Below are 25,307 nucleotides of genomic sequence, written 5' to 3'. Positions count from 1 at the left end.
AAAAAAATCGTTTTTATTTTCGTTAAAAAGCTTTCTCCTTAAATATTTATTTCATTTTGATTTCTTTAACAAAAAGACAAGAGTAAGTGACATATTTTATTAGTCTACAATGTAGACAATTGATTGACTATTAGCGATATCCAATCATAAGCTTTGCTTGTACTAAAATCAGGTTTTGTTTAAATGTTCAATTATTACATTACAATGGAATTAATCGTATCTATCGACACAAGATGTACAATTACTATATCAAAATATAATTTGTTCATAAGTACTGTACACCAATACCAAATTGAAACTGTCGCAATACATCGCTCCTAACAAATAATAAAGGCATTGTTACATTTAATTCTACTCTTGCAACACTTCCAAGCTCCATCGCAATACCTCCTCCAACAGAACAACGAACATTATCTGTGAATATCTTCATATTTTCTTTATAATTATTAGCTAAAAAAGAAGTGAAACATTAAAAAATGTTAAATATTTTTTAAAAAATGAGAATCATACATATCAATTGGTTGTTTAAAATCTTACCAAATTTGGTAGTAAGATTAGAAAGATTACCACCATTGACAAAACCATGTAGTTTGAATAGATCACCAAAACCATTACGACCTGGCCTGAATGGAAGAGGTGTATAAACATGTAAAGCAGCTGCCCAATATACGTCACCGCCTACAGCATTACCTTCATTACGAGGGCCGCAACCTCTAATGTCAAAACCCCTAACATTTAAGGGCCCACCCAAGAAAAATTGGTCAATAATACTTATTTTCATATCATTATTAATACTTCTTAATAATCCTGCTTGAGCAGCCAGTTGGAACGTCTACATTAAATAAATATATTATGTTAAAATACAAATACATAAGTAAGCAAAATATATTAGCAAAGGCATTTTAAATAGAAAGAATTGTGCATATAATCAATTACATCACATAAACATACTAACAAGGTACTTATGTGGTGACCAATTGCTCTGCATCAGAAGTTCATTTTTTATAAATCCAATATCTCCACCTAAACCTGCAACTTCGCTTGAAAATTGGATAAGACTTCCTCTAGTTGGAAATAATTTAGCATCCCTTTTATCAAGTGAACAAATATGTTTTAAGCCAGATTTTAAGCTTGGACCACATTGTTCACGAACACTAAATGATGCTTGTCTAGAGCAACTAACTTGTCTGAATGATGCTTCATATTGAAAGTTGTGTTTTATTGTATTTATTGCTCCAGAATTGCAAGCTATATCTAGTAAAAAGCCATTATCTTTCTCTGTATATCCAGACCATGGAAAATAACTTGATGTGCTGTATAAGCTACCTGTTAATCTAACATTCATTTAACTCATTAAAATCAAGTAACCTTTTATATACCATATGTGAAAAATAATTACTTGACTATATTTACATTGTATGCAACCAGTCATCCATAAGTGGTTTAATAGCTGAGATATTTATATTAGTTGACTTCTTGTTGCTATATGCATATTCTACTTGAACTTTTTCTCCTCTTCCAAAGATATTAGGTGCTTTTGCACCAATAATAACTGATCCTTCATTATTACCAACCATTGTATTTACTGATCCCATTAGACGTTTCATTTCTCGGACAGTAAAAGTAACCTAATTAGATTAGTAATGTTTAGATTTATATACACACACAAAAGTATACGTATATATGGATATCTAAATGCTCTTTTTTAGTACATTTATATGTATTTCTACACCCAAATGTTATGTTGTAAAATCTATTGTAATTATACTTTAAATGAAATTTCAATCTGAGAAATTACTTATTCTTTGTTGAATTAGTGTAATTATATAGACCCACTTCTACACCTTCTGGGGTAGCATTAGGACCTTCACTTATATCAATAAAGATTCCAATATTCTTAAAGCATCCTAAAGCCTCCAATTTCCCTCGTACTTTATGAGCACCCATAATAACTTCTTGAAAATCATGAGCTTTAAAAAGTTCTGTAACTTGTGATTTTATTATATCATCCTTTGTGCGTCCAAGTCCATCAATGTGTATTTTATCAACACGTGCCTATTAAAATGAAAAAAAACAATAATTCTATAATACAATAATTGAATAATGATAACTCACTTTTATTGTTTGTAGATAAATTACTCGTACATTTTGATTTTTTTCAAAATCTTGTTCTTTATTATAATTTGACTGAAATAAAAAATTTTACAATAAATTATTTAAATAATTTTTTTAATTTTTTAATAAAAATGTTTCAATTAAAATTAAATTATTTTGAGAAAAACGAGATTTAGATTTTATTAAAATAATATAAAAAATAATTTAAAAAATATTATTACATCTTGTAATTCATTTTGTTTTTTATGCATCATTTTACTCGTGAAATGTTGATCCATATTTTTTGGAGTACCCTGATCCTAAAAGATTAATATAGCATTATGAAGCGATGTTATAAATGGCTTGTAAGTCGTCATATCTTAATTTAGAATGAATTTTATTATAAAAAAAATTTACTTCTATATGCATCTATATATATATATGTAAAGTTTTATATGATTTCTACATATTATATTGATAATGTATGAAAATTATGAACTGAGTGTTATAAATAATCACCACGCGTAAACTAACAATTTATTTTTGAGGTTATGTGATGTTCAGATTAATACATTTTAGATATACCTTAGCATAAACTGTTCCCATTTTTATTTTTATTCACAACTTGGTTTAAGAAAGTAACAAGTAGTAAAAATGAAAATTTTATAGATCTTTCTGTGAATAACGGTATTTATAAAAACACGTCTCTAATTTTTTAAGCACGGAACAAACGAAAGTTCGTGCTAGGAACTTTTGATATAAAAGATTGACTACAATTTTAATTTTGTATCTGCATGGTACGGTGGCGCTATAAGTTGATAACCTACTATAGTAAAAATTCAAGAAAAATTTAGGTTATAAATGCATATAACAACTTAGAATATATGTTGCAGGGATGTAACCAGAGGATGAGGCAACTTTTTACTTGCTCTTAACCCTTTGCCCTACAACCACGAGTCAGACTCGTGGTAAGAAATTTGTGCCATAAGCGAAATCCACGAGTCAGACTCGTGATAAGGAATTGTGTCATAAGCGAAAATCACGAGTCAGACTCGTGGTGAAGAATTTGGGTTATTAGCAGTACGTAGGAGTCGAAGTCGTAATACTTTGTAGTCGTAGTGCGTTTGAATCAAATATAAACAAGTCAAGCCTTGCTCATAGTGTATTTTTGGAACAAACGAAAACAAATGAATTCTACAAGTGGTTCAACTGCTCTTGATAATTTCTTACCTTAGTTAAGTTTAAACCTTTATTGCGTTAAGACGTTTCGAAATATATTTTCTAGAAGAAATAAAACATTCCTTATACCCATCATGTCAGCAAAAAAAATCTAATGTTGATGATAGTGGAGAGGTGTGTTATAATTACACATTGCGGTTCGGTAGATCATTTTGATAATGATAGTGAGGACAATGATATTGTGCTTCCTGTAAAAAAACGTTCACGTAAGAAAATGAATCGTTGAAGATGACTCCGACGAAGAAGATAGCATTTATCAGCAGTTATCGAAGCCATGGTTTTGGGAAGAAAAAAATAAGGAGCAAAAAATCTGGATGTATATACAAACTCGTGGCATAAGAATAGGAATTTTAGACCAGTTAGGTAAAAATAATAGAGAGTTAGACTTTTTTAATTTAATGTTTGACAATGTTTTTTGAGATATTATTGTTCAGAAAAAGAATCGGTACGCAAAAAAAACGATAAGCTATGAACATAAAAGAAAGAGAATTGATGAAACTTGGATCCCAATAGATTGCAATAAAATTAAAATATACTTTGCATTATGCATAATAATGGCTCAAGTAAAAAAAAAAAAAAAAAAAAAAGAAAAATCCAGAAGAATTAGTCTAAAAAAGCTATTATAGAAACACCCATATTTAGAAAAAGTATTCCACTGAATTTTTGCAAATCATTAGTTTTCTTCACTTTGCAAATAACGAAGAGACTGACAACAGGGATAAATTACGTGAAGTGAGACCTTTGATAAACTACATTAATTATTTAATTATTACTATTAACAAAAAATTCAAAGAAATATATGCAATGGAAAAGAATATTGCGATTGATGAAATTTAACGCATGTCTTATAAACAATTTATTCTCTCGAAAAAGAGCGAAATTTGGGATTAAATTTTATAGACCGTGCGAATTAGCATCGGGCTATTGCTATAATTTTAAGATATATATAGGAAACGATAAAATGAATCATGATTATAGTGCATCTGAAATTGTTATTAATAAATGATTTTAATAAATGAAGTTATTAAAATCAATACCAAATAAAGAACATACCTTATATATAGACAATTGGTATTCTTCGCCGAAACTGTTTTTAAAAATGGAGTAAATGTTCTTGGGATAGTACGTTGTAATAGAAAAAATATGCCAAGAGATTTTGTTAAAGCAAAATTAAAAAAAGGGGAATGCATAATAAGAAGTTATAATGGCATTTTGTTAAGGTGGAAGGATAAGCGAGATGTTTATATTATTTCTACAAAACACGAAAATGCAGAAATGATTGCTCAAAACGGAAATATCACCTAAGCCCTACTTTTAAACCAAGACGTATTGTTGATTACAACAAGGGAATGATTGGTATTGATCGCCAGGATCAAGTACTAGCGAGTTTCCCTATTATGAGAAAATTCGTGAAGGGATACTGAAAAATATTTTTCTATATACGTGATATGACACTTTTGAATGTATATATTCTGTATAACAAAAATAATATGGCTACGAAACAGAATTACAGCGAGTATAGACTTCGAATAGCTAAAGTATTATTACAAACCGTACCATAACAGATACTGATGGCCTTCTTAGCCTCGTAGGACGCGTCGCACCTTAGGATTTCTCCTATATCGGCATTTTTGGCTGCCAAGATCATATTAGGCAACTTTTCTAACTAACTACCGCTTCCGGTGCAGGACCTGAAAAAATCCCAGGCGTCCGGAGGACGAACCGGGAGGACGATTTTGCAATGCCCACAGGGAACCACGTGGCAGTACGCCTCATCGCTCGGCCTAGCTATGGCTCGATTGTAGCGCGTCAGCATAATAGAAAAACATGCGTTAATTTAACTCACATATTGATCCAGCCTCGAAGAACTCGAAAATCGAGGAGTTCGAACAATCTCTGTCGGCCGTGTAATCAAAATTCACAGGAATAGTGGCATTTCGATGCTCCTTTCTAACACTAGGCGACTATCCAGCCATGTTCGACTGGAGCTATGCTAGAGCCATGCTGGAACCATGCTAGAGGAGCCGGCACGATGGAGCACAAGATTATAACGGACGAGGACTATTATAGAACGGAAATATATCAATGAAATTATAGGCGTCACTTTTCGAAACATTGGAGCCACTTTTTGAAACATATAGATCCCACGCCAATGGAAGAAAAATCCAACGAAAGCTTGCAAAATATGTACAAAAGAAAAGAAGTGAAACGACGTGGAAATGTAAAAACTATCGAGTTGCATTACATGTACCTCATTGTTTTGAAAGATATCACACAGTTAAAGACCATTAATTTTCTACGAGTTCTTTTCAAAACATAATTAATTAAGTATGTTTCGTTAATCAGATTAAATTATGTGAACTATATTACTTATGTTAAAATACCTAAATATTAATTTAAAAATTGTTATTGATTCATTATTTGCTTTGAAATAATTAATTATTTTTGTTCACTGATCATAATTTGATCATGATTACGCCCAAGATTGTTTAAAAGTACTAATTGAGTTCAAATGTTGTTTATTATTTCACAATTCCTTTTGTTGTGCTGAAATATACATGTCACAAGAAGTATACAAATTCGAACACACAGCTGAATAGTTGAATAGCTCGGTGCGTGACCGATCTTCTTGTTTACTATGGCCCGCGCAATTGGGTACTAGCGCGTAGGTCAAAGGGGTTAAGAAAATCTAGCAATTTATAAACTTTTTATTTTTTATTAACACGTTGGCTGCCGTGGGGGTCATCGGTATATGACCCCCACGACGAATAGTGAAAATACATAATTAGGGTAAACATCGATCTAATAAATTTTTTAAATAATACCATTGATTCCGTAGTGGTTTAAAGAAACTAATGCCGTACAGAACATATAATTATAATTTTATTAGTACAAGGAAAATATACATATTATTTGTGCACATAACGATAAGTCACATTGAAACACGATAGGCAAAGAAAAGGTGAACTAGGACAGTCGGCACAATATGTCGCCACTTTTTTAGTGCAATTCTTTGCTCTCATTCTTCCTAGCTGTTTTGAATTTTGTTCGTAGCACTCTGCAAAATCGCTTTACATTTCGCATACTTCCCGGTTCCCTTTTAAGTTCATGACGATGTTTTTTTTGTACGCAATTTCTTGATGAAATGGAATCTTTATCATCAAAACATTTCACTAAATACATCGCTAACTTCAGCCTAAAATCGGTGATTGAAATATTTTTTCGAGTTGCTTATATGTATAAAACCATTGAATTTACAACACAAGTATTCAACAAAAGCTCTATCGCCAATTTTCTGTACCACTTTATAGTTTTTTGCAATGATGAATTATAAGCAGTCATTTGATCAAACAAATCAACTGAAGATTTCCCTAAATTATAATTTACTACCATTTTTGGGTTCTCATACGAGCAAAATGATATACAGCGCCTTGGGGGTCACCGGTGACTCCCATCACGAAAATTGCATAAGACACAACTCACCTTATCTACGCTATCTGCTGTAAATAATATTGTAAGATAATATGTATCGCATAGTAAAAAATTTATGTTGGCGTCTTGCGCAAGTTACGTAATATTCGCACGGCAGTCAACGTGTTAAAATATTAGCGAATTATCTGTAACACATAACACTTTTGAAAAAGCTTTATTTTATTTTCTTTAAAAAATCTCGTATCAAAAAATTGTGTTCTTTCGATACCAGTAATTTAAGCTTAAAGATAAAGCTTTTTAAAAAATTCGAAAAACCCATTCGAGATCAATTGCAATTGCAAACCGTATGTGCAATGCCTTTACGAGGCTATGAAACCAGCTGTACACCAGTGTGCAATAGTAATGATGAGCAATTTTCAATTATTCTGAGTAAAATATTCGTCTAAATAAAAGTTGTTTTTTAATTAATAGTATCTGTAAAATATACAGAAACATAATTTGTCATTGGTTTTCATTTGTACCAAATAAAACAAAACGTTTTGTTTGAATTTTCGAAATCTACATTTTTAAGAAATATCATTGCAGGAACCCATATATCTAATTCCATTTTTCAAATCTATCATTAACATCAATAGTATCGCCTTCTATTTATACCACCTAAACGAAAATCATTATCTTAAGCCAGCGGGGTCTGCGTATTCAGAATTTTTTACATGTAAGAAATAACATCTTAAATCTTATTATCTCAAGCGCTGGCTTAGATAATAAATTTTTTCTTTTCTTTGACCCATCTTTATCCGTGAATAAGTAAGAAATTCGTTTCCACCACTCTGTCTCCTTACTCTTGAAAATCGAGCACCAACGACGACGTGTAAGAGTTCAGTCTTACAGAAAATTCTTCGCAGGAACCAGTCGCACAGACAGTGTGCAATCATCTTATTTATGCAAATTGACTTATGAATTCGCTGATTTCCATAGTAAACAAGTTTTTTTACTGAAAATGAACAATATAAACAATGAAAATGAAAAAAAAAAATTTAGATTCTGTGGATTGTGTTCGAAAAAATTCGCGGTCTCGAATGGGTTAAACTTTCATCTTCAACATCTTGTTCATTAAAATCATTCAAAAATTACGTCTATATTTGCTGTTGGTGTAAACGTTGTTTTCGACATTTTTGTGACAATTTGGGGGCAAAAAAGAAAAAGCTATCCCCGCCACTGATTTTCAGCACATTTATAAACATTAGAGTGGCGCGTGGTTTGTTTTCACGATATAGACGAATGTTTTTTTGTTTCTTTGTTTATATTTTCCTTTTATATATAACAATATATAACAATTTCGATCTTTATTGATCTTTTTTTATCTTTTTTTGCATTCCAATGAGTAAGCATTGGAGTTCTTTGTTTCTAATCGGCTTAAATTAAGCAGTTCATAATTCTGGTAATTTTATAATTGTTTAAACATTTCTAATTTCTTTTGGGTGGGATCCTTGGGCGAGACATTTTCAGTAAAAATAAATCGAACTCGATTTAGGTACTTTGATTTTGTTTGGATGGAACGATCTTTAAACTGTCCACTCTAGTTTTTAATTCTTTCGTTTTTCCGCTCAATTTCTCATCAAGGGACCGATTCATCATCGAGAGATCAATCTTTCTTTGAGGGATCAATTTCTCGTCGGAGAACTGATTTCTCGGAATGAGGGATCAATCTATCATCGTTAAGCGAGAATTCATCAGCGAGAATTCGGTAAATCAGCATGGGTTCGATTTATCATTAATAGTTCATTTCATCATTGAGAGATTTAGATTTTTACATAGTAGTTTTGAAATCTTTCCACATTAAATGAGATTCTTAGGTTATGCATAGAAGAGCATAACCTAACAAGTTTATACATTGATATAATAAGGATATAGTGGGAAGTAGTTATCTTATTGCGCTTATAGTTCATATTTTATCCATACCTATCGCTGAAATCGCATACACTAGAAGCGACGAGTAGAAAATCTTAATTGTTTTAATCAATTTGGTTGGCATTATTTAATATTGATTTAATACTTAAATTAAAAAGTTTTATTTCTTGTTTTTTAAATTTGTTTAAAATTAAATATTAAAAATACATCTAAAAAATAAATTTTACAATTATTTAATTAAATAAAACCGATCTTCATGAGTGTATATCGCATGTCTTATAAAAAGTTACAGATATTAGATCACTTGTAAAAATATATTTTATAAAACGTTGCTTTATAACTCAGTTTATTTTTACGATCATTTTTACAATTTCATTTGCGTAAAATAAATTGAAGAAGTTAATAAGTTACGGCTGTTCGTTATCTTTCGCTCGAAGTATGTGACTTCAGGAACATGATAAAATATGAATTACAACATATGAATTACAAGCGCAAGCGGGAAACAGTCGCCGCTATGAGTCTATCGTATCAGTCTACAAGCTTGTCAAGTTACATCTCACTCGCACGTAACAACAATCGGATTAGTGTGAGTTAGAATAGAAAGTAGATTCGAACTCAAACTTTTCATTCTTCCACAATTATATCCTTTAATAGTGGCATGTTTATCGCAGTAATCCATGATAGATACGATGCAGCATTGGTACGCATTTATTGTACGATGTAAATGCATAAAAGATAATAAATATAATTAATATGAAAATTAGTGAAATCACAAAAAAAAAACAATGCTGAAAATCTTACTTAATAGAATGTGTGGAAATGAACTAATGTTTTGATTTTTATAAAAATAATATATAATATATAAGTATATATTCATTAATTATTATTTTTCACTAAATGATTTTAATCACAAATTTATATACTTTATATATTTTATATCCACAGAATTTTGATTTATTCAATCTATTTATTTGTGCAAATATTATTAACAATATAAAGTGATTCACGGGTAAAGTGAAAATCAGAATTTCATTGAAAAGATTTTGAAAATACATTGACATATACAGCCATTCGCCTGATAGTACTCGCAAGTAATATATCATGAGTAATACAATAATCGATAGTCTATCAAAAGTTTGTTTTTGTTGTATAAAGCCAACTTTCGATAAAGTCAACTCCCGTTCTGAATTCAAAACTTAAATTTAAGAGAAAATAAATTAAAATTATTTTATCTTTAATGGGTGTTTCTAGACGTATAATGCATAAGTGAATTTTCTATTGTTTAAATATTAATTCATTTAATATCGTGTACTTTTGTACTGTTTAAATAAATCTAAACTTATCGAAATTAACTTTTAAGTTTTCATTGTACGAAATTGTTTCGATAAGAGATAAGTTTATTTTTGTTGACGTAAACAAACCACGATGGCGCGTTCAAATTTTCTCTATTTAAATATTAATTTAATTTAATTTTATATTTAACGTGTTTTTCGAACTATGAAATATTTTAATTAATCTATTATTGTTTAAATATTGACTTATTATTTGTATATCAATTATTCTCGAAAAAATACCACTTTTTATCACGATTTTTATTAAAGAAAATAAAGCTTTTCCAAAAATTCGAAAAAGCAGGGTCCTAGATTAAACCTTCGTCTTTAAAATGAGACTTTGTTCATCAAAATCGGTAAAGAATTATGCCTGTTCTCATTATTCCATCATTATAAAACCAAAGGAGATTAACAACCTTAATAACAAATTCGTAATGCTATTATTAAAGAAAACATAGAAAAACAATCAGATAATTTTATTTTATAAATAGTTAAAATATTTTTTACATTTATAATTTATTATATGTATAGATGTATATATATATATATATATTTTTTTTTTTTTATTTTTAGACATATATATAAAAGCAAATATTAAAATTATAATTATTAAATTCATATGCAATTAAAATTTTTATCCAAGATTTTATAATGCAGCTGGACCAACTCGAGATGTTGTAGAAACAGGAGATACAGGACTGCCATGGACTTCTAAATCAAATTCAGAATTGGATAATGATCCTCTTATAACTCTATTCCATCTATCTGCACTTTCATTACTTAAAACATATTGTTGAGACTCTTCTGTACTCGTTTGTGGTTGTATGCTTGCACGCAATGCTTCTTGGTGTATAATAATTTCGTTAGTAATGTATGCTTCACGGCGTATCTTATCTCGTAGTTTTGGACTAATATCAGGAATGCACCAACGTACAAGAATCATAACCAAGGCTACTATATTCTAGAAATAATACAAATTACTTATATATAACAGGGCATAATCAATTTTAGAATTATTATTTTTAATTTAATGTTATTAAAAATATCTGTTATATTGTTATAAATATTTAATTAAAAAAAAATCTTAATCGGTTTTAATTGCAGATTAATAATAAGCTTACCTCAAAGACTACAATGAATGCTAATCTGGCTGCTAAGATATGCCAAAATGTAATGGTATACTGATACTTATTTTTTGACCATGGTGGTTCTCTAAAATCTGGATATCTACAGATTTCCACTGTTCGTTGATTATTTACGATCATCGGTTGAGTATTATGTTCAAAATCAGTGATATTAAATTTTGCTAAAGAATATTCCAAAAAGCCTTCTAAACTGTAGTTATCAGAAACTGACATTAGATAAACTAAACGTGGTATAAAATTAGATGTAAAAGCTATAATAAATCCCTGAAATCAGATTGTTAAAAGATTTATAGCAAATTTTTTTTATACAAGTTAAGATAAATTATAAAAATTTGAATACTTACATTAGTTATAACGGATATTTTAGAAATTGAATCAAGAATTCTATACCATATACCGATATCTGTAACACGTTGTCCAACGGGTCGACGAAACATTACTAATAACTTTTTAGCATCTAATCGCATTTCAAGAACATTATTTAATAAAGCAAAAAATGGTGCCAGTGGAAAGGCAGCAACAAAAATAGTAACAAATCCATATTGTAATACTGAAATGAAATATTTTTGAATAGTAGAATTAGAAAGAGTTTTATCAAATAACAAATTTGTAACTAATGTTATGAATTCATTAAAATACAATTGATTATATCTATATTACCCATTTCCAAATATTCTGGGAATAAACTTCTAGGTCCAAATTGTACTAATTTATAATCTTTAATCCATTGAGGATCTTTCTTAAAAGCATTTTTTTCTTCTTTCGTGACTTTTTGAGCACCGACATGAACTTTTAAAGTGTTCAACCATTTAAAAAATAGTGGATATAACATTTCTAAAATTGTATTCATTGCTTGTTTTCCAATCATGATAATACTAAGTTGAATACATAATTCCATGAGACAACCACCAGGACCACATTCTTCTTGACGAAAATGAAAGAAACGATTATAATTTCCTGGGTATCCAACAAATTTTCCTTTGAAAAATGCAATATAGAATATTGAAGCATAATAATTCACAAATTCCAGCAAATATATTTTTAAAGTCAAACTGTCATCAAACTCAGTTTGTGTACGAAGGAGTTCGATCTAAAATAATAAATATTATTAACGAATGTATACATATATTATATGAATATATTACATATATATAATTTTATTACCTCTGTTAAATATTCAGCTAACCAAACATAAACCCAATTAAAAACTATAATACATCCTAAATTAATAGTAGCCGCAGTCGCAGTCGTAAATAATATAGCATAACTAGTAACCATGGGATGACCATAAAAACTTAATGCTGTTAAAACAGACATTCTGTATAAAACTACTCCTAGTACAGCAGCCATTGCTACTGCTATCTGCAAGTGATATGATTAAATGACAATTTGTGTTATGTAATTTTAAAGTTTACAAATATATATTAAATAAATATACTAGTAAAAGAATAACGGAGAAGCTAAGAATTTTGGCAGGAAGTTTCATTTTCCAATATGGAACTTTTGGTTCTTCTGTATTTGTAATAATATTGAGAGATTTCTTTTTGATATGTGCAAGTCTTGCTAAGTATAGTGGTCTAGGATGTTCTTCTTGAGCATCTAAACCTGTTATGTCCCATCTATGTGTTATTTCAGCTGAATATTTCTTCCAAAGTTCCAAAAATAAAGTGGCTATAATTATGATACTATTAATATATTTCCATAAAAATTATTTTTGAAATAATTAAAAATTATTTTACCCCATAATGACATAAATACAGCGAAAAAGACAGTAGATGGATTGTCAAATAAGTATGTTATTCTAGCATGTAGACATGTTTCTTTAAGATCCCAATATCCACAAAAATGATCACATAATGGACACATATCAATAGTACCATTACCATTACATATATCTTCACTAGGTTCATTAGAATATAATGTAGCACAACTGTATATAAAACAAAGGAGTCCAACAATACTAGCTGGTATTAACATGTGTGTATAGAATCCCAACCAAGCAAAATATAATCCAATTTTTACTCCAAAATATTCTTTTACATAATCCAATGGTTGATAATGGAGACATTTTTTTACACTAGCCCATTCAGTGTACAAAAGATATCGCATAGAATCCACAGTATGAAGGTTACCCTATGAATAATAAATAATTTCCTTAAAATAAAAATATTAAAAAGAATATATATTTTATAAAATTTAACATACGTACAAAGAAATATTTAAAATTGTTATAATATTTCTCCTTAATTTTGATTATTGCTTATAAGCAAATATCATCCATAGTAATAGCTAATTTGCTGATTCTTTATGCCATATTATTTGTTAATGAAAAAACTTACTCTGGACTTAAAAATTGGACTTATTGATATTGTTATGTTGTCAGTAACGAAAAATTGAAAATACAACTTACATCATGCAGTGGATATGCTGCCACATATGATCTTTCAGAAATAAGTCGTTCAATACCAAATGCAAAATCATCATTCTTGGTTTTAGCAAATCGTGTTCTATCCAAAATAAATTGGACTATTCTTGATCTTATTGCAGAAGTAAAAAAGTTAGGAGAATCTAAATCAAATAAGTATTCTTTATCTCGACTATATATGGCAGTAAATTTATGTTTAATCGCTGGAAAAATAGTTGTATCAACATAATAATGTTTCATAATTCTCTTAAAGAACGAATTTACTTCATTGATTATAACATTATTATGTGTTGGAGGATTTACTAGTTCAGGTATTTCTTTCATTGGAAGTCTAAGTTTTAATATTTCTGCATATCGCCGTAGGACTTCTCGAGGTGCATAAATTTTTATAAAATGCAAGCCATTTGGTTCTGCTGGTTCATATTCTAACTCTAAACCTTCTTTTTGTAGATTTCCTTCAAATACCTACAAATAACATTATATATTAGTAGAGCATGTGCATTAGTGCAATTTAATTTAAATTATAATAATGATTCAATACCCGTCTATATTCCACACTGCGGTATGTTTTTGCTTCTCCATCAAAGTCATCCCAAACCAGTACAAAATCAACAGAACGAATTTTATCTTTAAAGAATAAACTAAATCTTGTAGAATTATCGGATTGCTATAAAGGAAATTAAAAACGTTGATGTTGAAATATATAATGTTATAAATACATAATGTTGAAATAAATAGGAATAAAAAATTAGTAAAAAGTATATACTATATTATAAAAACATACATTCATCTCGCTACAGCTTCCATTCATAGTGGCTTCATTAGTTTCATTATCAACAGGCAATATATCATCATAATTTGAGGTATTATTGTTTTGTGCTGATGTTCGACTGTATAAACTGTTCATACTTATGGCATCTTCATATAATGTATTTCTGGGACTACGATATACGATTTGTTCTGATTCATAATTTAAATTATCTTGTAGTGAATGATAAACACTCAATGTAGGGGTATGACTTTCGCATTGTTGTGTTAATTTGATAAAAACTTCATCTTCATCTTCCATATTTTATTAAAAAATTTGAAATGGAAATTTTCTTTTTAAGTTAAGCAGCTTTTACATCATATAAAAATAAAAATAAGCTATTTATTTCTTTTCCTATTGAGTTCATTATTTTATAAATAAAGATATATATCATTATATTTTATAAAATATATATAATTATAACTATTAGTAAAAAATTATTATACAACAATTACAATTTACTTGTAAAGATTTATAAGAAATAAATCATAATAGAATTCATAAAATAATTTACAAAAATTGTTATACTACTTTCATTAGAACAACCATAAATTGATATCATGTATGATACTTACTAAGATGATACAAAAAAATTTTTTAATTTTTACGAATTAAAATTATTAATGAATCCTTCACACTAATCATCGTTACTTTCTAATACACGTGCCACATTGTTAGGGTTATGTTACAAAGCATTTGATCAGTCTTAAGTACATTTTTACAAAAAAGGTCTCATTAAATTTGTTCGGACGTCACAGATATGATCTTACATCCAACCTTTTATTGGGTGTATAAGATTATTGTGGAGGGGAAAAAACCTGTCACAACGTAAGAATTTTCTACCATTCTAATTTAGATTAGATTCAATTTTTTGGCGGAAAACATTTAAAACCATTTTCATATTTTATAACATTAATCGGAAATAAAGAAAAATATAGAAGAATTCTAAGTGTGTATATATGTTATAATTTGTTTACGATCTTGAGCTTACAAACGTTGACACTTCAAGATAAAATTAAATATGATTATATAGTTATAAAAATGGAGACTTTCACTTTTATCGCATTATAACCTCATATATTTACATGGATTAAAGCCATGTGTAGCAATGTATTGAGTATATATATTGTTAATTAATAAAATAAATTTGTATTGATGATAATATTAGTGTTACATTTATATTTTGATCGAATCTAACAAAAATATAATACTACAATTAAAGATGTGGAAATGTACAGAATTCAAACGTTCTGTTAACCTAATAAAATCAATATTAAGTTCTATTATGAGATCAAAACACAATTGGTTAATTTACTTGCCCAAGAATAATATTTCACATTATCCTGAAACCTACAGAACATTATTACCATTGCGACATAGTAATATACATAGTGAACAATACCATTGTTCTAATAAGTTTGAAAATGTTAAGATGTTTTCTACAACAATTGTATTAGCCAAAAGTAAAGATCGTGGAAAAGATAAGAAGAAAACTACACATAAAAAGAATATAGATATCCAGGAGATGAAAGAAGTGATAAATGTTGAAAAATTAACATTGCAACTTGAAAAAACAATGGATAAATTAAAGGAGAATTATATAAAATATGTATCAGTAAGATCTGCTGCTGGAGCGATTGAAGAATTACCAATTACTCTTGATGGAACACGATATTTACTTCAAGAACTTGTGCAAATTACTAGAACATCTAAATTGGTTACATTGAATGCAAGTGCATTTTCTCAATATATTCCAAATATTATTCAAGTTCTTTCTAAAAATCAAATGAATTTGAATCCACAGCAGGATGGTACCGTTATATATATACCTATTCCAAAGTAAGTTACAAAATTTTTATGTTTTATGCCATATGTTAGTTTATATTTATTATTACATATCCATTTATAGATATATATATTTATGAATATATATATATATATATATATATATATATATATATATTTATGATGTACAATGTATATGTCATATGCATTTTTTGGTTTAAAAACTTACAGAGTGACAAAAGAATATAGAGAGAATTTGTCGAAGAGTGCAAAGTCTTTTTTTATTAAATGTAGAGATGATATAAAGGACATTCGCACTCAGTATATAAAAAAAGTTAAGAATATAGATAAATTGCCACAAGATGCAAGCTTACGAGTTCAAGGATATATAGAAGTTTTTACAAATCAGTATATTGAAAAAGCTGAAAAAATTCTAGAAACAAAACAAAAAGAATTAATGGGTGATTAAAAGTAACTAATAGAGTTACATCAATAATAATGTTAGGTACATGTGTATCATTTATTATTTATTGTGTTTCTAATGGAATTATATATAAATGTTATAGTTACATTGAAACTCTCTATATAAAATAAAATACTCTTATATTATATACAATGATTTCATTTTAAAACTTTCCATCCTAAATAATTTTAAATAATTGATTTTAAATAATTTTGATTTTGAAAAAAAATTTAGATAATAAGAGGAAGTTTAAAATCAATATTGATAAAATTTTATATTCCACTTCTTCCATCCTAGCTACTTTAAGATTTTAAATGATACTTTCTATTTTGTAATATCTATATCAGTTTAAAAATAAAATTTCTGTTTCTAATCGTGTTAAAAAAAAATTTTAATTTGGTTGATCCATTTACAAAATAAATCGGTCTGTATTATTAACTAAAACTGATTGATGTCAACAAACTTTTAGTCTTCAAATATTTCTATCACTAATTTGTTCCCCATAAAGGAGCTGGTTACAAACTTGTACAAATTTTTGAGAAATTTTTAGTAACTAAATTTGTTAAGACATCGCTAAAGAGATTTATTAGTCAGTTTTAACAGTTAATATACGTGATAAGATATGGTGATAAGTTTCTAAAAAATGATATGTACTTTATAAGAAAGAATAGAAATCATTTTTATTTACGAGATTGAAACTCATTATGCTCGTAGAACAGTTCGAGTATTCAACAAAAGGCATCCTATCAAATTTCAATATGTGATAGGCCTGATACGAAAATTTCGAATAAACGTCTCCGTATGTAATAAAATAAATAAGATAAAAATTCTCGATGAAATTTCGTAGAATAAAATATTAGTACCATTTCTTACTAATGAAACATTTCGGAAAGTTCGCTAAGAGTTCGAAAATACGTTATATTATTGTTTAATCTATAATGAAGCACTTTGAATGCTTAATAATTATAATTAAATAATGAATTTCTTAAAAATATACTGAAAATAAATTATTCATAGCTCTATTTTATAATTTATAACTTTATTTTATAAACGAATCAATCAAATTCAATTTTTAACATGTTTAGAAGCAGATTTTATTATTTTTAGAATGATAAATCACTAGATAACTATTTAAAATTTCATAGAGATAGCTGAGATGGAACATGAAGTTCTATCAATATTAATTTAAAATTTTCCATTTGATATCTAAATTGACGTATTCTTTTCTGAAAATCAAAATTACTTAAAATTAAAAGTTATTCAGAGCCAGTTATTGCATATATATACATATATAGGTATATAAACCATTTATTTTATAATATAATATTAACACTTTACTTTATGATATAACATAAAACCAGAATAATTTAATTTATATTATATATTTTTATTTGGTTTACAAATTAACATTTATATTACATATTTATATTACGAATTTACAATTTCATTTTTAGTTTGCTTGTTACTGGTATGATTTCGTATGTAATTTAAGAGTCCTTTGCACAAAATCGTTGAAGCTTTTATTAATGTATTTTTCAGATGAAAAGCAATACTAAGTCTTAAAAAGTTTCTAGCTTCACCAGTATATGAAAATCGTATACCCGGTATCGCTGAGACTTTATGTTCCTTTTGACACCACTTAATGAAATCCATACCATCGATATCTGCATAATAAAATTTATATAAATATTAGATAAAACTTAAGAAAAGAACTTGAAAAGCATACCAGGTGGAAGATGAATCCAAACAAAGTAACCACCTTTCGGTCGGTTATAGGAACAACAACTTGGGAGATAACGATCCAAAGTTTCACAAAGTGCATTTAATCTTTCCTAAAAATAAAAAATAATTTTTTTTTTATAAAAAAATTATTCGATGAATTAAAATCCTTATTATAATTTTGATCGTAATTATTATAGTCAATAGCACCTTATATGTTTCAATAAGCATATTCAGATATTCATCTTCAATCTTTTCTTGTAGTATACTGGTAATTAAGCCGGAGACATAGTGATTGGTAGCACCACCGCTACACAATATGCCTCTGTAGAATGTAAAGATTATTAAAAATATTTTTATCAATAATTTTTGAAAAAAAAAAATAAGTTACATACGAAGTTTTAAAGATATTAACTATTCGTGGACTGCTTTCTATCCATCCAAATCGAATTGCTGGCGATAGTATTTTAGAAAAGGATCCATTGGATATAACGTTACCACCTTTATAGTTAGGCTCGCTTGGATCATCGTAGAAAAATAATCGATGTGGTGGAAATCCGTCTTCGTAATGTAGTAAATTATAAACATCCTCGGAAACAATCAGTATAGAATTATTTCGAGCTATTTCAACTAAACGTTTGCAACTATCTAGAAAAAAGGTAACATTCATTTAGAAAGATATTTCTTAATTATATTGATAAAAGATCAAAGTAATTTATTTACCAGGTGGTAGAACCATTCCCGTTGGATTATGATACGTTGGTATGGTGTAAAACATAGCCCAAAATATTTTTTCATTATTTAAATAAAATTCGCCTTTCTTTACTTCGGAAATAATTTTTTCAAACGCATCCAGATCTACTATGTCGTTTTTCATTGGTACTGCATAAAAATAATATAAATTATAAAATTGATACAAAATTAAAATGAATATTTAAGGTATATTTGATTTATACTAGATCTAATTACATACCAGTGACAATTTTCATTAATGGGAATTGTTTAAAGGCATCTAATGCTATCATATATGTGACTTCTTCGACAAATATAATACCATTTGGCGACATAATACTTGTTAATAAAAGTTGAAGCCCATGTGTTGCTCCGCATGTTAAAATCAAATGTTCTCTTTTAACTTGATCGCCATATCGTCTGCTTAAAAATTTTGCTAATTCTTCACGACATTCCCATAATCCTGGTGTAATTCCATATTGAAAAAGATAGAAGTTGCCTTCCTTCTTTTCTTCCTCCTATGACGAAAAATATTATATAAAATTTGAGAATAAAATCTTGGAATTAATCATATTGCGTAAAGTAGGATATTATTTCACCATTCTATGAGCGGTTGCATTTGATAGCATATCTGTGCATTGCTTAAGCAGATCAGGACCAGGAGCGCCGACTGACATATTAATCGCTTCTTTATTATAAACATTAAATATCGGATCGCCATCAAAAAGATGTCTCAAATACGGATCTTGTACGCCTTCCATCGTGAAGTTTCTATAAAATATCATATATATAATATATATATATATATTTATTTATTTATTTATATATATATATATAAATATATGATATATGATATATATATGATATATATATATATATATATATATATATATATATATATATATATATATATCAACATATTTAGGAAAATTAAATTTGTAATTCAATCTAAACATGTTTGATCATGTGTGATATATATGTTATGTTCGTTAATTGAATATTAATTATTACAAACAAACATAATTCATGACGGCTTATATATCAAATAATATAGTCTCTTAAAAGTATTGTAATACGCTATAGTACATTTATTTTACCTGTGAAATATTTGATTAACCAAAAAAGAATTTGATTTATTCTAAATTAATTAAATCGTATCTACAGGTATCGTAAAATGAATGATAATCATGATTGATAATCAATAAGACAATTACTATTATAGCTTATAAAATCAAAACAACACATCTACATGTTAAAACAAATTATTTCTATTAGATGAGTATACATTTTATTAAAATACAATTTTTGTAATAAATGATATATTATAACATATCTTATAACAATTTCATTTTTGTATCGTTTTAAATAAATAAATTATTTAGCTATAATTATAATATTAGAGCTTGATTTACGATACGTTCATTTATATTTTCAGAGATATACAGAAAAGAAATTATTTATATATTATTTATATTTTTACTTACACGAATACTGTTACTGTACGTTTCTCATATAGATTGATTGATTTGATATTTTATCAGCAAAAGTTCACTATGTCGATATGTATATATATAATATATATATATATATAACACATAAACGTCGTACGGCTCGTGCGCAACTGACGAATGTAAGACTGAAATAATAAAGAGGAAAAGCTTACGCTAATCATTGCATAACATTCTCCTTTTCCTTCCATTTATTTTTTTTCCTCCTCTCTTTCTCCTTATATGCTATAGTTTCGTGCATATTCAGAAATTGCCTGCAATCTATACTACGTCCACGGTGAGAACGTGGATCAGGCATTTCATCTGGTTCGGTCAGATATCACGCCAACGGAATGCCCATTTTACCCCTTCCGCATCGAAATAGCTGTAAACAGTCAGCAGAGGGACCCCACGCATATAAATTTACCTACTTCATTTATAGAGAGTAGGTTGTGAGTCAGGGTCCAAGAGTACAATAATGACGCTTACGATACTGCATTACGTTCTCGATTCTACTCATTTGATCCCCACTCTGCTTGAAGTTACGCGATATGTAATCGTTCTTTTCGTGTGTGATAACATATGTCATATATCAAAGATACAAATGTTTCCTTAAAGATAAGGAAAAGCAAGAAACTCGATAATATCCGCTAGTACTTGATGTATATAAAACATAAAAATACGCAACGTATTTAAATGAATTTCACGCATTCTACGTGAAAAGTATGCATGATTTTCAATAGAGACAATAATATGCCTGGTCATTGTTACGAGGATATTACGTCAAGAAAATATCATTATTTTTAATAATGGAAGTCAACGATTTAATTGGTCGGCACAGAAATTATCAATGATTTAAGAATGTCGAGTGTTCTTTATTACAATATTTCGATATACAATGATAATAATATAAAGATCTATAAATTCTATCTCCACAACCGAATGGCAAATGTAAATTTTCGTTAACGCTATTAGTCCTCACCGGCCGTTCATAATAATGTACAGTTTTTTTTTCCAATTTTTCGTAGCGCTCAATTACATTTCGGTTTTCGCTTAAAATCGAAGAAACGAGGAAGGAGAATGAGTAGAAGAGGATAAGAGAAATAGAGAGATAAAGAGACGGAAGGAAATATGAGATAAATGAAAATAAAGATACTAAATAAAGCGAGTTTGAGAATGATAGAAGAAATAAACAAGAAAGAGAGAGAGAGAGAGAGAGAGAGTGAGAGAAAGAAAGAGAGAGAGAGAGAGCGAAAGAGAGAAAGAAAGAGAGAGAGAGAGAGCGAAAGAGAGAGAGAGAGAGAGCGAAAGAGAGAGAGAGAGAGAGCGAAAGAGAGAGAGAGAAAGAAAAGGACATGTGAGATAAATGAAAATAAAGATACTAAATAAAATGAATGTGATAATGATAGAGAAAAAAATAAGAAAAGAGGATAGTAGGAAGATGAGAGGAAGAGGAAGAGAGGGAAATATAAGAGAAATGACAATAAAAATTCTAAATAAAACGAGCGTGAGAACGATAGAGATCTTTAAAAAAAACAAAATCTTTTAAAAACAACGCTTATCTTCTCTTTCTTCGATTCTTCTGTTATTCAGCGCGGCGTGATGATTTATATATTACAAAATGAATGTTATTAATAATAATTAGTAACGCTTAAACGTAATATACACAATTCGCACTGGCGCTCCACCTCCTCTCTCCTCTTTACATCGTTTATTATCTTATATAAGACATTGTGTTACACGTAGCAATATTGTATGTTATCAAATTGTTTTATCTTTTGTTTTTACTTTACAATAACAATATAGAAATTGATAATATTTTCTTGTTCGTATTATCATAAAGATTATATTTGCTTTTTTCTTTGTTTTTTTTTTATTATTTATCACAGAAATAATATGTACCGATCAAAAATCTTTTTTAGTCTCGCTAACACCAATTTAGCATACGCGTATATCAATTCATAATAAATGTATCGGGTGGCCGAGAAAGAGGTCTCGTTTCTTTAAAAAATTTTTCTTTTTAAATACATACACAGGTCATAGATCCATTTAAATCATCTCATATTTTCTTTCCTGTACAAACATGGCACATCCTACCCTAATGTTACACGGTGCGTCACTGTATAACTATATTTTTATACAGCCCGTTTCGATTTAGGCAATAAAACTAGGTATGCTTCTTTTTCAAGTACTTCCAACTTCTACCGTCGTAGAAGTTTTTACTTAGAATACTACTAATCGCTAATCTATTTACAATCGTATTTCGTATAAAAATCGAAATCATCATTTGAATTCGATTTAACTCAATTTAATTGAGTTTTTGAAAAAAGGAAAGAAAAGAAAAAAGAAAGAAAGAAAAAAAAAACAATAGCATAACAAAAGCATCGAAAAGAATTGTCCAAACAAACAGTGCGTGTTCAGACTAAAAAAGAGAAAATGATATAAAATTTTTAAGTAGAGACACGATAATATTATTTCGTATTTGTAAGGGAAATTTATGTTGATGACGGTTTTCACTTTTTCTGTATCTCACTCTTTAATAATTTGTCTGAGAGGATCGTACTAAGGTAAAAAAAAAAAAAAAAAAAGAAAAAAAAACAAAAAAGGAGCGAAAAAAGAAATAAGAGTAGCCGTCGCGATATTTAAGTGTTCCCAAGGTAAAATAGAATGTCTTTTTTATCACAGTCAGCGGCTAACCGCACGATGCTCCACTATGGGCAATCCAAACGTTCATGGATCTTTTTGGATCCCAACAATAGATTTGCTCGCGTTATATTATATTCAAAATTATCGATATCTCTAAAAGGTCAGTCATTGAGGCAAGGTTGTACCTATCTAAGAACGAGATTGTCGAATCGTCGTGTCATACTATTATGTAGAGACAGATGTTTTCGATCGATCAAGCATTTCAATTATTATTAGAATGATATAAAATTTTTCAAAGTGAAAGGAAAGAGAAACGATTGTGTATTGTTCGTGCAGCCTTATGTCGTTACCTTACGCCAAAGCTCTCTAAACTTTCAATAAATCTTACAGATTTTTAGGTAACAATTTATTTACAAGCCATGGCAAATGGCACATTAAGAAAAATGTTTGCACTATTTATTCGCTTGAAAGCGGATAACGCATAATAATATGCGCTTTCGCTCGTTTTATGTGGCGTCGTCCGATTTATCCTAAATTCTATCATTCTGTTTTTCAATCGAACATCTTTCACAATTCTCGTATCATACGACTTAAGTCTAATCACAATCGAGCGCGGCACTTGAACGAAGCGTCCTTTGTAAGTACTGTAAGACATTACTCATTCGAGTAATCGTCCTTTGGATACAAATATGTATTTCCCGTGACATTCGATTTTTATTCTCCGACTGTTTTACAAACGAAATGCACACTTTTGATTTCATACGTAAATCTTATTCGTCGATTACTTCTCGAAGTCACGAAACTTATTCTCCTGTATAAGTTTTAATGCAATCACGATTTGAGTACAATCAAACGGTTGTTTCGTTCTTCCTAAAAGGTTTTAGCGGTTGTAATTCGCGTTCAAGTCTATCGAAATCATTGTAATATTCGTGATCCGATTCCTCTTCGGAACTTCTTTGCCGAACTTGAGAACCAAATGCTCCATTCGTTAAGACCTTTTCTAAATCCGGTGTTGGAATTCCTAGAGTTTGAGGCGTTAGAGGTCCTTCATCTTGTGACATTATATATTCTGGATTATCTAACGATGTTTTCCCTTGGATCGTCAAGAATTCTGGATATTTTCGATAACCATTGTTCACTCGTTTTGATTCTGAGTCTAAAATACAAATCCAATTGATTAAAATAATCATTATAGTGATGAAAGAACTATTAAAATCAATTTTAAAATTTGCTATATACCTGAAGGTTTTGTATCTCCTATGAGATCCATGTATTGAGTTGTATTGGTTGGAAGCTGTGGCGATGGCATTAAATAATCGTCTTCGTCCAACGGCAAATCTAATTTAAGATTGCCTACTTGTGCTTGTTGGTGTGCCGTATTTACCTCGGTATTGAAACAGTCGTCTGTTACATCACAATCTACGATAACAAAATTGTATATGTTAAAAATGTATAAATATATAAACAAATAAATATATCAACAAATGAATGTATTAAGAAATTAATATATTAACGAATGTACATAAATTTCTGAATGTATATATTATTATATATAATAATATTGTTTATCTTATCGAGTTTACTAACCTCTGACAACAACCATTTTTAATGGATCGGAACAGTATCTCGAACTTGAACTATCAGAACCTACAACGTGTCCACAATGTCCATTCGGATGAGCATAATGACCATGTTGTCCAGAATTTCCAGGCTCATGAGACGCATTTCCATTTCCATGATTCGAATTATATCTCAACAATTCTCTATCCCAGTTTTGTTGATTTTGCGGTATTGGAGAATCCGCCGCCAGTGGCTTACCATTTGGCCAGCATGTTTTAACAGGCGAATGTGGTGGAGAATCGGAAGTACTAGACACTGAAATACCAGGTGGTACAGGTGCTCTCGATTTTGGTTGAAGATATTCATCGGCATCTACTAATGCTTCGGGTCCATCCATAGCTGATGCGAGATTTCGGATCATTTCTTTCTCGTCCTAAAATGATAGAAAAGAATCAATAGAATTGATTAGATAAAAATCGATAGATCGATAGAATGATTATATTCTAATGATCAAAGATAATTAAGATATC

General features: G+C 28.9%; 5 protein-coding genes across 19 annotated transcripts in view; 1 reads left to right on the top strand and 4 right to left on the bottom strand.

Annotated features, from left to right (window-relative positions):
- Positions 1 to 37: 37 nt before the first annotated feature.
- Positions 38 to 5,537, bottom strand: LOC118446952 (sorting and assembly machinery component 50 homolog B). 6 transcript variants are annotated; one of them, XM_035878209.2, is made up of 8 exons: positions 5,180 to 5,537; positions 2,337 to 2,414; positions 2,116 to 2,187; positions 1,837 to 2,055; positions 1,414 to 1,628; positions 956 to 1,334; positions 538 to 832; positions 38 to 450 (listed from the first exon to the last, which is right to left on the bottom strand). In XM_035878209.2, the coding sequence occupies exons 2-8, from the start codon at positions 2,391 to 2,393 to the stop codon at positions 266 to 268; spliced, it is 1,422 nt and encodes a 473-aa protein (XP_035734102.1). In that variant the 5' UTR covers positions 2,394 to 2,414; positions 5,180 to 5,537; the 3' UTR covers positions 38 to 265. The 6 variants fall into 6 exon arrangements, with proteins under 6 accessions (XP_035734102.1, XP_085512789.1, XP_085512788.1 ...); XM_085656663.1 differs by lacking the exon at positions 5,180 to 5,537 and adding an exon at positions 3,325 to 3,769; XM_085656662.1 differs by lacking the exon at positions 5,180 to 5,537 and adding an exon at positions 2,680 to 2,897 and having other exon boundaries at positions 2,146 to 2,187.
- Positions 5,538 to 10,468: 4,931 nt separating this feature from the next.
- LOC118446951 (anoctamin-1-like) lies at positions 10,469 to 15,121 on the bottom strand. Of its 6 annotated transcripts, XM_035878207.2 has the most exons (12): positions 14,961 to 15,121; positions 14,362 to 14,694; positions 14,119 to 14,244; positions 13,563 to 14,042; positions 12,892 to 13,285; positions 12,591 to 12,823; positions 12,317 to 12,514; positions 11,813 to 12,242; positions 11,497 to 11,702; positions 11,129 to 11,416; positions 10,788 to 10,968; positions 10,469 to 10,718 (listed from the first exon to the last, which is right to left on the bottom strand). In XM_035878207.2, exons 2-12 carry the CDS (start codon positions 14,644 to 14,646, stop codon positions 10,654 to 10,656), a joined length of 2,886 nt encoding a protein of 961 aa, XP_035734100.1. In that variant the 5' UTR covers positions 14,647 to 14,694; positions 14,961 to 15,121; the 3' UTR covers positions 10,469 to 10,653. The 6 variants fall into 6 exon arrangements, with proteins under 6 accessions (XP_035734100.1, XP_035734099.1, XP_085513324.1 ...); XM_035878206.2 differs by having other exon boundaries at positions 10,469 to 10,968; XM_085657198.1 differs by having other exon boundaries at positions 10,469 to 10,968; positions 14,362 to 14,704; positions 14,961 to 15,116.
- A 265-nt stretch (positions 15,122 to 15,386) lies between these two features.
- mRRF1 (mitochondrial ribosome recycling factor 1) lies at positions 15,387 to 16,712 on the top strand. The gene is made up of 2 exons (XM_035878213.2): positions 15,387 to 16,224; positions 16,402 to 16,712. Exons 1-2 carry the CDS (start codon positions 15,608 to 15,610, stop codon positions 16,637 to 16,639), a joined length of 855 nt encoding a protein of 284 aa, XP_035734106.2. The 5' UTR covers positions 15,387 to 15,607; the 3' UTR covers positions 16,640 to 16,712.
- Positions 16,713 to 17,999: 1,287 nt separating this feature from the next.
- LOC118446985 (uncharacterized) lies at positions 18,000 to 21,768 on the bottom strand. Of its 2 annotated transcripts, none has more exons than XM_035878270.2 (8): positions 20,748 to 21,768; positions 19,684 to 19,855; positions 19,326 to 19,602; positions 19,076 to 19,234; positions 18,748 to 19,000; positions 18,563 to 18,677; positions 18,360 to 18,465; positions 18,000 to 18,297 (listed from the first exon to the last, which is right to left on the bottom strand). In XM_035878270.2, the coding sequence occupies exons 2-8, from the start codon at positions 19,843 to 19,845 to the stop codon at positions 18,062 to 18,064; spliced, it is 1,308 nt and encodes a 435-aa protein (XP_035734163.2). In that variant the 5' UTR covers positions 19,846 to 19,855; positions 20,748 to 21,768; the 3' UTR covers positions 18,000 to 18,061. The 2 variants fall into 2 exon arrangements, with proteins under 2 accessions (XP_035734163.2, XP_035734162.2); XM_035878269.2 differs by lacking the exon at positions 20,748 to 21,768 and adding an exon at positions 20,569 to 20,732.
- An 87-nt stretch (positions 21,769 to 21,855) lies between these two features.
- Egfr (epidermal growth factor receptor) overlaps positions 21,856 to 25,307 on the bottom strand; it is a 119,557-nt gene continuing 116,105 nt past the window's right edge. For all 4 annotated transcript variants that reach the window (XM_035878217.2, XM_035878219.2, XM_035878220.2 and 1 more), the window contains 3 exons: positions 24,805 to 25,210; positions 24,457 to 24,636; positions 21,856 to 24,373 (listed from right to left, as the gene is read on the bottom strand). In XM_035878217.2, coding sequence (XP_035734110.1) covers positions 24,066 to 24,373; positions 24,457 to 24,636; positions 24,805 to 25,210 — 894 coding nt within the window. In that variant the 3' untranslated portion in view covers positions 21,856 to 24,065. The remainder of the gene's footprint in view (positions 24,374 to 24,456; positions 24,637 to 24,804; positions 25,211 to 25,307) is intronic.

Source organism: Vespa mandarinia, chromosome 1, assembly GCF_050613455.1.
Source record: "Vespa mandarinia isolate Hongniang chromosome 1, ASM5061345v1, whole genome shotgun sequence".
Lineage (NCBI taxonomy): Eukaryota > Metazoa > Arthropoda > Insecta > Hymenoptera > Vespidae > Vespa > Vespa mandarinia.
The sequence above is the reverse complement of the archived record's forward strand: the minus strand, read 5'-3'. Positions and strand labels throughout refer to the sequence as shown.